Below are 12,802 nucleotides of genomic sequence, written 5' to 3' on the forward strand. Positions count from 1 at the left end.
TGTTTTTATAATATTTACTTAGCTAATTAAAAGTTAAGAACAAATTTATCAAATTAATTATTAACTAATAAATTTAATGTTAACTTTAGCAAACTATTGTAGTTGTTACGTGTGTTTGATACAAAATCACTTTATGCTCTATTCGCGAACATAATATCTATTTACTATTCAATTAAACTATTTACACGATCAAAATATCATATATTAAAATTTGGATTTAATTAAACGAGTAACTCAGCACAAATCGTTGCTTCAATTAACTAATTTCTTCAAGAGTCAGATAACCAAAATGCCCATCAAAAAGTTTGTTTATCTTTTTCAAAAGATTCTTGAAATTGGGTCTTTCGACTTCTTCCCAAAGCCAACACGAGGCAATAATTTCAAATCTAATAACACACGACCACAGTCAAAATTGCCAAAAATGCATTAAATATACCGATAGCACTAATTATGTATGCACTTATTAACTTAGGCAACGCTTAGAATTTAAGTACTTGCATGCTTTGGGCCATGTATGCAAATTTGCGTTAGGATTAGCATACAGTGAAAATTTATAATCAGAAAATAGTGCCTAAAAACAATTTAGGCTTGTTTAAATTTGGTTTTAGTTCGAAATATGATGGCTTGGTTTTCGTATTACAATATAATATTAAAATTATTAAATGTGTTTAATTAATTGAAAAAGGTTGACGTATTAATGAGTAAAGAACAGATATTACCAATCAATTGCAAAAATTGTGTTATTGTTTTAGCAAATCTAAAAGACTTTACAATTATTAAAATACAGACAACTAAATTTGTAAAATGCAACAAACTCTGCGATGAAAGCTACTAAGTTCATGAAGCTTCCATAGAAAACTGGATTCTATAGCTTAATTAACTCACATATTTGAAGGGCAAGCAGCAGGAGGAGGTAATCTATGTCCAGTCCGAAGGTGATCAACAATGCCCACGTTAGGAGTGTTTGCGTAAGGAGATATTCCCAAGCTGAATACTTCCCACGACGTCACGCCAAAAGACCACTAAAAATATAAAAATAATTTAGACAGCGTCTATAGGATAGAGACATGATTTATATTGGAAGGTAGACGTTATAATACTTGTAGCACAAATAGATCCATAGCAACACATGCGCGCGCGCGCACACACACACACACAAACACACAAACACACGCGCGCGCGCGTACACACACACACACACACACACACAGACACACACACACACACACAAACAAACACACACACACACACACACACACACACACACACACACACACACACACGCACACACACACATACACGCACGCACGAGTGCATTTGTCCTCAATACTGTGCAAACTACAACAATACCACGTCGCTCTTCTCGGAATAGACTTTTCGGAGCAAGCTTTCAGGAGCCATCCATTTGACAGGAACTGGTGTGTCACTTTGTTGTCTGTAGTAGGATTCCTCGTTTATATAACGTGCCATACCAAAATCAGCAATTTTTACTGTCATGTCAGAATTTAACCTAAAAATACAAGAAACATTGTTATTATATGTTACAAGTACATATGTGTGTCGTAAACTTTGTGTATTATTACTTGTAAATACCTCCTTTTTCTACTTAAATTTTAAATATTTGTAAGATTATACAATTTTCAATCGTATATAAATTCTAATCATATTGGCATTAATTTTGTTTATAATCTTTGTAGAAAAAGTCTTACATGCAGTTTCTTGCAGCTAGATCTCTATGAATTATAGAGCAACTGCTGAGGTACTCCATGCCCGAACAAATCTCGATCACGTACCTTAGTAGTTTCTTCGGCTATGTAAATACAAGTCTATTCTTCAGATTTTATTTCTCAGGTCTTCTCATACCTTTACCGTGCAATCCTCGTCTTTATCGATATTAAATTGCTTTCTCTTATTGCAAAGATATGATTTGAGATCTCCATTCTCCATATAAGGTAAGACAATCAGCGGTCCTCCAATGTCTTCTTTGTCTGCACATACTCCGATTAGGTTGAGCACGTTTCGATGATCTAGTTTGTGCATTGAAATGCACTCATTCATAAATCCATCTGCGCTCTCATTTGTAATTTCGCCTTTTTAAAATATTTTTTAAGCACAACGAAGTCAAATTTATTTAATTATTTCTTACGTTTGATGCTTTTAATAGCAACAGTCATTTGGTATGTCTTTTGTTGTTTGGGTTTGAACGAATTTTCTTTATGATGAGCCGGCATCCTGCACCGACCTTTGTAAACAAGTCCAAAATTTCCTGTTTGTAGATAAATGTTATGCCATATATATGTGTCTATATCACTCGAGTTCGCACCTTGACCAAGCAAGCATTCAATCTCTAGACGACTTGCACATATAATATAGACATCCGGAATATGACTTTGTATCATGTTGACTATTTAAAATCGAACATTATTTTCGGAACCACAAACATTGTACAAAACAGACTCTAGTTTACATTTTTGCGCTTTCGCACTCAACCAATATATTTTTTAATAGACCACCGTACTGACCCGAATACAATAGCTGTACGAATGCATCCCCAGTGTTGACCTAAAAAAGACTCCTCTTTGGAATATTACTATATCATTTTATTCAAGCTGCTTTGCTAAACTTCAGTTGCTTCGATACATATATACAGCCTTGATATGGGTGCCGTTTAGTATGACGGCTTTGAAGGTGCGCCACACTAGTGCATTGCATTGCCTCGACAACGTTGGGTTTATCATTAACGAAATTGATCTTTGAGATATCTGCATGATCAAGCTAACTGGAGTGTTACAGGTTTGGAAAATTGCAACTCAGAGGAAGGCAAAATTTCTACAAAGAAGAAAGAATGACAATATATCTTGATAGATAACGTTATATCGTTTAATGCTAATAGATATAGCCCCTACTTGAACTAAAGTTTCTCTTGATTATAACTCTAATCTAGTAAATGGTTTTGAAATAATACAGCAGGGAACTCTATACGCGCGACTGCGATATATGTATATGTATACAAGTTTAATATGAAATAACACTTTTAAACTATTAGCTAATCAGAGCAACTCGCGTTTGCGTTTAACTTTGTGAAACTTACTTGTTACGAGGTTTATGTCGTCATTTTGATCATTTTTAGATTTTGAAATTGGACGTTTTCTCATTTTTATAAGAGCTATCGTTAACGCAAAGATACAAATAGACGCAGATGTAGAGACCGACACGGCTGCAACAAAAGTTTGACTGCTAGAAATGTTGCGTACGAACAATGGAAATGACGTAGACGTAAAACTTGAGCTGCTATTGAAAGCATTGACATCACCTGCAAAACATTGGCAAATCGTTTCTCTCTTTTTCAGCCAAATGTGGAAAATGAATTTATCAAACTCTGATTGATTGGTTGGTTTCCACTCGATTCTGTAAACATATCGTTTACACTTGTCTCATTTACTGTAATTGTCGACGTTGTCACTAGGGAGAATGGAGTGCTGGTTACGTTCGAGGTACCATGCGGCGTGATTTCGGTGATTCCAATGGGGATCGTTACCTTCGATGCTTTGTAGACGGCACTAACAGATCTTAATCGACCTGCTTCCATCATACTCTGAAACGTGGATTTAGTGAATGTAGGTGTATGAAGAATTTCAACAAATTGACCGCTTGACGGCCAAACTCCTATATACAATTTTGCATGTTGCACTGATTTCTTCAAAGAAATCGTAGATACATCAATATCAATTGTAGCAGTTGGAGTGTTAGGTGGAGAACTCTAACAAAGAAATTATCAAACAATACACCGTTAATATAATAAAGAATTTTGCCTTTATTGTTACCAATCTAATTGCTTGCAATGTAGTCTCATTGTCTGCTCTGACATTCCAATGTACGTGTTCGTAGGAGGTTAGAAACAGTTTGAGATTGGATTTTTGCTGTCTTGGTCCTTGAACTAACAGAACGTCGATTGTTTTGTTAGAGTCAGCAGACTTGTAAGACGAGAAGTAGTGATACTCCGAGTCACTATCAGACGTCATTTCACATCCATAAGTCATGCTGGCATTGAAGGGCTTTACTCGAGCAAACGTAAAGCCTCGTCGAATACCGCAGCCAGAAAATACGGATTTTGCTTCTAAAGAAAGACTTTAGAAGATGGCAACTGTCCTACGAAGTATGCTTGGTATACCATTAACTTGGATGGTACGATTGAAAGAGAAGAAGAGGAAGACGAACAACGCAGTAAAGCAGGCATTCGACAAGGCCGACATCTGCATAGTAAAGGTTTGATGTTGAATCTGCTAAAAACAAAAGGCACGAAAATGACGTCGGTACTGACACCTGCAGGAAGCTGTGGGCCCGAACAAGTTACACCTATCGTACTTGAATATGATCCGACGTCAAACTGTATGCTAGCGATTTTTGAATTGACGCATCCCGGTCCGAGCCAATTTTGCCTTTCCTAGAGTTACAGTGGCTAAACCTAATTGGCACTCACACCAACTGTTACATGATCAAACTAGATAAAAATTTCTCTTTATCACTAGTCTAATACGTTCTGTACATTACTATGAGTAAAGAGTAAGTTAATCTAGACAGTAACTAGGTATTAATTAATTAACTCTAATCAATTTTGTTTTGTTTAACTATACAAACTGCCTTCTATGATGCCCTACTGACTTGTGCTGGCACGAAAAAATTAATTAGATCAGTCTGTTACTTCTCGACTCTAGAAAACTTAATTAAAACATTAGGACTCGAAAGCAATTTTTCCAATCGTATTTATGAAGGCTAAACCTTTACTTTCTTAGTAGGTATGAAAGTTGCTATAAATTACGTAAACAAACCAACAAATGCTATTCTGGCATTTTTATAATCTTCAATGTAAAACTTATTGCGCAAATAATATATTTTGGTGATTCAATACAAACAGAAGTACCGTTTGTAAAACCGTCAGATATTGTTTCTCAGCGATAAAATATCTGTAGTCTATTCATCGACCAAAATCGAGGACGTTTATCATTTCGACTGTAACACGTAAGTACACGCAAAAACTTAACTTACCTAATTCAATTAAGTGATTAAACTCGTTTCTGTTTTAATTAATTAATGGCGCCAAAAATCTCTCACAATGGAGAGTCTAAAGCCAAATTTTTTTGAATCTTAATAAAGTTTAGCAAACGACCAGCAACAAGTTGTCTTATCGACAGTGCGTTACAGCCCTTTGTTTACATAACCGCAACGAGGTCGTCTACAACTGTCATAACTCTATACGCACGCATAACATCCACGTTGCTCAACTGTCTGTGCGTGTGTGTGTGTGTGTGTGTGTGTGTGTGTGTGTGTGTGTGTGTGTGTGTGTGTGTGTGTGTGTGTGTGTGTGTGTGTGTGTGTGTGTGTGTGTGTGTGTGTGTGTGTGTGTGTGTTAAACATAGTTAATGATAGTACACTGTTATTTTATTTCGCTACAGGCGGACAGAGCGTGGTAATTAACCATACAGTTGCGTCATTTGCTTCTCAGTTTGTCGGATAGTTTAACTTAAGTAAGGTTACTAGGTAGTCTGGCGCAGCCAGCAAGCGGAAAGGGTCTGTCTACGCGAGACTAGTTACTATAAGTAGTCACTTTTAGACTCTTTGTTCACTCTCACTTTGTATCCGGAAGTCTCTACTGAAGCACCAGTGTTCGTTTAGAAACATCTTAGTATATATAAGAGCTGCTTTTCCAAACAGCTTTATTTGCACCACAAACTCAACTATGAGAAACAAAGTAGAGTAAATGTACGCATATACTGTTGACTGCACGCTACGAAAGAACAAGTCAACATTGTAACAAAAGAGATTTTTCTCGTCCTATCAAGGTAGGCTCGTTACTTTGGTAAAAACTCGACGCAGCCAAGAGACATTGAAGTGCAATACAGTATAATTGGCGGCATTTATTTAGCACATAACCACATTATGTCATTAATGATGTAATATATTAAAGACCACAATATGTAGAATCCTTATCCTCGCGTGTAGTTGCGGTTTGTGAAGCTTGCAGTTGTATCGAAAAGTGTCAAGGTTCCTGCGATTTCAAATGGTACCGAGGTAATCGCTTAGCTAAACGTGCACGTGTTATGATAACTTCTTGTGATTATTATAAGTGTAAAATTAGAGAGAACAAAGAGTAGCTACTAACAACAGTATGACAGTTGAGCAAACACAGCACTGTACATGTATACAATATATATGTGTGTAGACTGTATCGCATTTTACAGTGAAAGGTCCGGAGATCGAGGCTGCATATATTTATACATAGCTCCTGTTACCTGTTTTGCTGCGTTCGTGCTTCTTCCTCTGCGTGTTACTGAAAGGCGCTGACAAACATGACCTCTGCTTTGAAAGGTGGACAAGAATAGCGAGTGCGTAGAGTCTAGAATGGTAACTAGGAAACTCGATTAGTTGAGATGCATGTTATTGGCAATTCTTTTTCTGTGTGTAACTAAGTGAGGTTAAGAGACCCTAAGAACGATCGCGTGCGCTTTGAAAGCAAAAATTGAATATAATGACGTTACGATGTCAGAAGATAATACAGATTGTTGCAAGTCACATATGGCAAGCTAGCAACTACCTTCAAATAGTAAAATCCACCTAAGGGACTGAATACGTACTGTGATTGTTTAGAAAATTTCACCAGCATGAAACGTTGCTCAGGTTTCTACGTTAGCCCATCTGTTGTCGAATACGTATCATTCATGTAGTCTATGCGCTTGTATAGTTGGCAAGTTTTTACATCTTGTATATTCTAACTAGATGTAGACAAACTTTATTACAACGGAACGCATCAAACTCTTAGTTAATATATAATCTATATATTAGATAAGACAATAAGAGGTCATAGGATAAGAGAATGAGCAGAAGCGGCCAGACAATCAGATGAGACAATGAGATGAGGCGATCGCGATGAGACGATGAGACGAAGCAGTGAGACTGTAGAATAATTATGATTTTGCATATGCGACTGTAACATGAGACTGTAATACAAAACTGTAATACGAGATTACTCGCCACGGATGAGGCCATGAGCTACATCGGTATATCGTATCTATATTTTGGTAAAGAGAATATATTTTTCGAACATTGTTTGCACTTATGTTTTTGTGTGACTGCATTAACTCTCTTTAGTAGATTATATATAAGCTCCATGCACGGTATCTTCCAGTAATCTCATATTACAGTCTCGTCGCCTCATGATCATGGTCTCATCGCCTCATCTCTTTGCCTTGTTGTCTCATGTCATTATCTCATTATTTAATTGTCTCCTATCTTAGTACAAAAATACCGAGCTACTAGTTTGTTTTTCCTAAAACAATATTTACTAAAATAATTTTTATTGAGTTATTGTTTTATTTACACAAACAAAATATAACATTGGTATTGTAGCATTAGTTTTCATAACTGTTGCAAAGTTCAGTTTAACTGCCGAATATTTTAATAGTTTTATGTAGAAGAATATCAGTCTGTTACATTTGTCTTTATTTAGAAAAAATATTTTTAATTGGAAGTTTTATTTTGTCTAACATAGAAATTTAAACTCAAATCATTATTACTACTAAAATGTTTTCTCTGAAAAAGAAATAGATGTAGGGATTGTGTAAAAAGTAACAGAAACAACATTTAGATAGTATAAACCAAAGCCAGACATCATTAGTGAATCCTTCCAACCACATTTCTTACATTTTACATTTAGTGGGTTGGAAGGATTCACTAATGATGTCTGGCTTTGGTTCATATTATCTAAATGTTGCTTCTGTTACTTTTATACAATCCCTACATCTATTTCTTTTTTCAGAGAAAAAGTTTTAAAAATTCTAGTTTGGTAAGTTTTTAGGAGTGCGACAGCACAACCCACTCCATTAATTATACAAAGATTCCATAGCGTAACGAAAATACACATTTCCTAGGTCATACTTGCTATACATCTATAGTCACACATCTCGAGCATATGGATCTTAATGTATACAGTGTTCTGAACTTGCTAAATATGCAAATAAGTCGTGCAGTGTTTTTATAGGTTTGAATCAAGCAAACGTTGCATTTGGTTGCAATTATAACTTACCACTAATAAATGAAGCTGTGTTTTACTCACTTGAGAGCTACGAGCATATGTTCATGTAGTGTGTGTGTGTGTGTGTGTGTGTGTGTGTGTGTGTGTGTGTGTGTGTGTGTGTGTGTGTGTCTGTGTGTGTCTGTGTGTGTCTGTGTGTGTGTGAGCGCGCGGGCGCGTGCGTGTGTGCGTGCGTGCGTGTGTGTGTCTCGGCGGGGAAGAGTGTGGCTACGACAGACTAATTTAGAGGCTTAGTACATCTGACAGGCCGGCGCACTACACTTGTACTTGTACTGTACCATTTGAACACGTTAGGGTGCGATATGGCAACCATGAAATGCTAGTTTCAAGAGCATCAGCTTCTCCGTCATCATTCTGTTTGAATCCAAACTGCTGAACAGAAATTACAAGATAATGTCCAAACTTATCCAAGATTACATGTTCCATTGCTTTAGATACGACGGAAGAAATTGCTATACCTCTATAATATATATAATTGGGATCAAACATATCTCCATGCTTGTCCCTACCAATCGGTACTATGTAGGACTTAGCTAGAGAACTGATGACACACGAAAGCTTGCCGCAGTAGCAGTACTAGTAAGGCTATACTCATATGGATTGCCAAATCAAAACAACCGTATTGTAAATGCTCGAATTCTATTCCATCCGGACCAGTGGATTTATTTAACTTTTTAGGCTGTCAAAAGCTCTCAGCACCTCTGACGGCGTAATCGCCATATTCCAATATTTCATCTTATACGATATAAGGGTTTTCGTGCACCTAGAAAACTCTATCAATGAGATACGTCTCTGTATACCTTTGTACCAGACTTGCTTCTGTACAGAGCACGGCACTGTACAGAGCACGGTAGGGTACCGAGCACGGTACCATACAGAGCACGGTACCGTACAGAGCACGGTACCGTACAGAGCACGGTATCATACGGGGCATTCGTTCGCGCAAACGATCCGAAGTCCGAAGAGCTTCAGATCGCCAGATGACTTTGTCGGACATTTGCTCTGCACTGTCAACTCTCGTGTCTCGTCCAAAATGCAAACAAGCGGACATGAATGCCGCTCTGCTGTCCAACTTGCGTCGTGTGGTCGAGATGTGTGACACCGGCTTTCTATCAAGTATTTCCATTCAGTTGTCGGCCACTTTGCAATCGACTGCATCAGTCAGACAACAATTTGTCGCCGCGTGTCTTCATCTTCTGACGCTCCTAACGGACGAGTTGGTGCGTCTTCGCGAGAAGAGCGCTCAGATGTCAGACCTCGACCAACTTTCGACTCCAAGATTGTCTCCTGATGCGTTGAGTGTGTTACAGCAGCAGACAGTGTCCAACGCTCTACAGTTTGTTGTTGCTCTTGGTGTGTACCCTTATCTGCAGAGTGGAGTCGGACTGCCACTGTCTGCTCGTTTGAAACAGTCACAGCTGCTCGGATTTAGTGACATATTGTGTGCATCAGAGACTCGTGTTGATAAAGAGTTTGTGAGAAGGCACGTAGAGACGGTTCTCGCACTGTGCAAGTGTTTGCGTCATGCTGCCTTACGATCTGTTATTATATCGAAACATCTCGTCGACCTGTTGGCATCATTATTACAAATCAGCTTCTTTCCTGACTACCAGGGCTGTAGAAATGATGAGTGTAATGAAGCTTTAAAGAACCTTGTGGATGAAACTTATCAGCCTCTCATCATCAGGCAGCTGTTGCTGTTGCAAGGCCCTCCGCCTAGACAATCTCAGAAGGAGTCGGTAAACCGAGCAAATAGTTTGACGACGAAGGAGGCATGTGTGACCCCCAAATGGCTTCGTGATGCATGTGGAAGGTTGTTGTCCGAACGACTGATGAAAGACAAGGGTGTTTATGCTGTGATTCTAGCAATCATTAATGTGCCAGGAAGTAAGTTACTATCTGATAGATATGGCCTGTCCACACTAGACCAGAATGGATCGCGATTTTGCTGGCCGTGATCCCATCACGAGCAGATTGGGTTAGTGAGCGTCCACACTGCACTTTGAAAATGATACCTCCACCTCTTGTTTGGTATCACGTGACTGATGACCAATGTGTCCGTGTGGATTCTTTGCTTGTGGAAAGCATTGATACAGCGATGCAAGATGAGCGAGAATGAATATGAGACAGCAGGGATAGATGTTTCGACTACACTCGTAGTGTACATGAAGGTAACACCCACCTATTTCTACTTGGATTCAACCGATAGCGATCGGATTGCGATCGAAGCCACCTCCCGATGTGGATTGGATTTATCTTGATCCAGTTGTCAGTGTGGACAGGGCTTTAGTCTCCCGTAACTAGCTCCTCTCCTTTTATATTTTATAGTAATGTGTTACAGTAACTCATGCTTGTGTGTGTGTGTGTGTGTGTGGGGGGGGGGGGGTGGGTGGGTTGGTGTGTGTGTGTGTGTGTGTGTGTGTGTGTGTGTGTGTGTGTGTGTGTGTGTGTGTGTGTGTGTGTTTGTGTGTGTGTGTGCATGCGTGTGTGCATGTGTGTGGATGTCAGTATCGTGTAGTGTTACGGTCTTAGACAGAGTTGTGAACAACGTGGGAGACTCTCGCATTTGGGTCGCTTCTCCTGCTTGTCGGCATTGACCCCAAATCTCCCCCATGTTTTTCGTTCTTTATATTCTGCTATTGCTTTCAAATTTGCAGTTCTGGAGATTACTAACATTAGCAATCCAGTATCCTGTATAACTCCAATGGGCTTGAGGGTGATGGGATGTGAAGCTAGTAAATCACTTGTGCAACACCGTTGTTTATGTTTATTCTTGAATTTTGCACATGGAAGACTTTCCTTCATGTTCTATGGATTGTTTGCTGTTTTTCTTTAATTACCTGATATTAATCAGATGAGCATTGGCTTAAACTGTCTCCCATACTTCTGCCCATGAAATCTCGCAATTTTGTTATCACTGGTTGTGACAAGTCTGAGTCTATTATAGCTCTGCCGTTTTGTTTTAGTTTCTAGTGAAATGCTGTGGAAGCGTTGCGAGATGGTTTCACAGCTGGTGGCAAATTGTCCACGCCAGGCAGAGTCGGTTGAGGAATATTACAAAATGATCGGCCCTCAGGTTATCTCACATTATTTCACAAAACGTCTTCTGACTAACCTCTACTGCAGATTTTGAACATACTGAAAACGTCAACGCAAGACTCTACAAAGGCCGCTTATCTTCAAGTTGCAGTATCAACTATTAGTGCAGTGTTTGAGAGAAACGAGACACTAGCTTGGGAGTATTTATTGTGGCCAGCGATGCAGCCTCTATGTTACATGCTGAAAGACAGTCATCTCCACTCGACGCTTAATTTCCCTATTCGGACACGTGACACGTGGCTGCTATCGTCAGAAGAAGAAGTATCCGAGTGCGTCGAGTGTCTTCATAAAGTCAGTGATTTCTAATGACTTTGTGTGTGGAGATATAATGTTGTGCCTTCTGGAAGATGTTTGTGCAGTGTAATTGTCTGGGTCCGCACGTTGCTCACCATTTGTCTGTCGTCATGCCTGCACTAGTCAGACTGCATTGTGTGTCTACGAGGAGTGTATCTCATCTGAGGTTCGTACCTTTGTTGCTATTCGAATCAATTAAAACCACGGACGTAGTTTGTGGTTCTAGGTCTCTGAGTCAGGAGGTTTTGACGACATTTATTAAACGAGTGGAGAATAAAGTCACTGTGACTGTACTGTCTCAGTCACTCATGCCTTACACGTCATTTATGAGCAAGGCATCGAATGATCACGTTATCTCTGACCTTGATGTATTTAATAATGACATGGGTCTTGTGAGAGGTCCTAGTGGTGGTCTCATGGTCGTCAATAGTTTTTGTCCGTGTCCACAGTCGGATCTTGTTCTTATCAAGAGAAACTTTCAGACGGAATGCGACTGGCTTGTGTCGACTGTACAAGATCCAAGTTGTGCATCCGGTTTTCTTCAAATTCTGTTTGAAGAACTCGGTGCAGCACTTTGTGTACCACAACCCGAGGAAAGCGACAAGTCGTTGCTTACTGTAGAGGAGACTTTGGAAGGTTCAAGTAGGCAACACGCGTTAATCCTAACGAACTACTGTGCAGCGCTGTGCCAAGAGCTCAGTCAGAGTATGTTTGACGATCCGGTCGTTTTGATCAATTTTCTTGCCGCCTCATTTCGTCAATCTGTGTTAGAGCTAACCTATTGCAAACCTGGTTTGGCACTGGAAACGTTGCCTCTTGCCATTGGTTTAACGTCTGCTTTACTCGCCGCTGAACAGAAAGTACTGAAAGCTCATCGTACTCAAATCAACTCTTTATTACCACACTTGGAAGTTCTATCAAACGAGCATCCCGACTCGAGCACAAGAGAACTGTTGTGTGACATACAAATCGCGATTGTAACTCATGGAGCCGTCTGGTCCGGCATATCCGAGAAAGGAGATGACAACGAGGACAAAGTAGAAGAGACAAACGGCCTCTTTAGAGGCGCTATGGAGGAACTGCTTGATCCTCTTCTTCCTGTTCGAGCTCACGGTCTACGTCAGTTGACGTCACTTATTCAAAAGAGAGATCCAGAAGCAACGAGCAACAGCGACAAACTCCTGCTGATATTTAGACAACAGTTAGAACATTCGGACAGTTATATCTATCTTGCTGCCATTAACGGATTGGTTGCATTGGGAGACAGATTTCCCGATCAAGTAGTTTCTGTGTTGTGCAAGCAGTTTGCATTGTTTTATG

At 39.4% G+C, this 12,802-nt stretch overlaps 3 protein-coding genes across 3 annotated transcripts in view; 2 read left to right on the plus strand and 1 right to left on the minus strand.

The window, feature by feature from the left end:
* Positions 1-256: 256 nt before the first annotated feature.
* Positions 257-1,768, minus strand: LOC134184712 (tyrosine-protein kinase receptor torso-like). The gene is made up of 4 exons (XM_062652458.1): positions 1,710-1,768; positions 1,351-1,510; positions 886-1,022; positions 257-386 (listed from the first exon to the last, which is right to left on the minus strand). Exons 1-4 carry the CDS (start codon positions 1,766-1,768, stop codon positions 257-259), a joined length of 486 nt encoding a protein of 161 aa, XP_062508442.1.
* A 7,326-nt stretch (positions 1,769-9,094) lies between these two features.
* LOC134185052 (transport and Golgi organization protein 6 homolog) lies at positions 9,095-10,242 on the plus strand. Its single transcript, XM_062652835.1, has one exon. The coding sequence runs from the start codon at positions 9,139-9,141 to the stop codon at positions 10,045-10,047; it is 909 nt and encodes a 302-aa protein (XP_062508819.1). The 5' UTR covers positions 9,095-9,138; the 3' UTR covers positions 10,048-10,242.
* A 577-nt stretch (positions 10,243-10,819) lies between these two features.
* LOC134185050 (transport and Golgi organization protein 6 homolog) overlaps positions 10,820-12,802 on the plus strand; it is a 6,304-nt gene continuing 4,321 nt past the window's right edge. Inside the window, exons 1-4 of the mRNA XM_062652833.1 lie at positions 10,820-11,165; positions 11,216-11,479; positions 11,536-11,648; positions 11,709-12,802. The exon at positions 11,709-12,802 is cut by the window's right edge and continues 290 nt beyond it. Coding sequence (XP_062508817.1) covers positions 11,067-11,165; positions 11,216-11,479; positions 11,536-11,648; positions 11,709-12,802 — 1,570 coding nt within the window. The 5' untranslated portion in view covers positions 10,820-11,066. The remainder of the gene's footprint in view (positions 11,166-11,215; positions 11,480-11,535; positions 11,649-11,708) is intronic.

This window comes from Corticium candelabrum, chromosome 9 (genome assembly GCF_963422355.1).
Source record: "Corticium candelabrum chromosome 9, ooCorCand1.1, whole genome shotgun sequence".
Classification (NCBI taxonomy): Eukaryota; Metazoa; Porifera; class Homoscleromorpha; order Homosclerophorida; family Plakinidae; genus Corticium; species Corticium candelabrum.

What these genes read in the sequence shown, in the direction of transcription:
- LOC134184712 (XM_062652458.1), bottom strand. Translation starts at nt 1,768, where the DNA reads ATGGAGTACCTCAGCAGTTGCTCTATAATTCATAGAGATCTAGCTGCA. An exon ending in CTAGCTGCAAGAAACTGCAT is followed by an intron (nt 1,511 to 1,709) that starts GTAAGACTTTTT and finishes TTGTATTTTTAG; the next exon opens with GTTAAATTCTGACATGACAG. An exon ending in ATTCCGAGAAGAGCGACGTG is followed by an intron (nt 1,023 to 1,350) that starts GTATTGTTGTAG and finishes TTATATTTTTAG; the next exon opens with TGGTCTTTTGGCGTGACGTC.
- LOC134185052 (XM_062652835.1), top strand. Translation starts at nt 9,139, where the DNA reads ATGAATGCCGCTCTGCTGTCCAACTTGCGTCGTGTGGTCGAGATGTGT.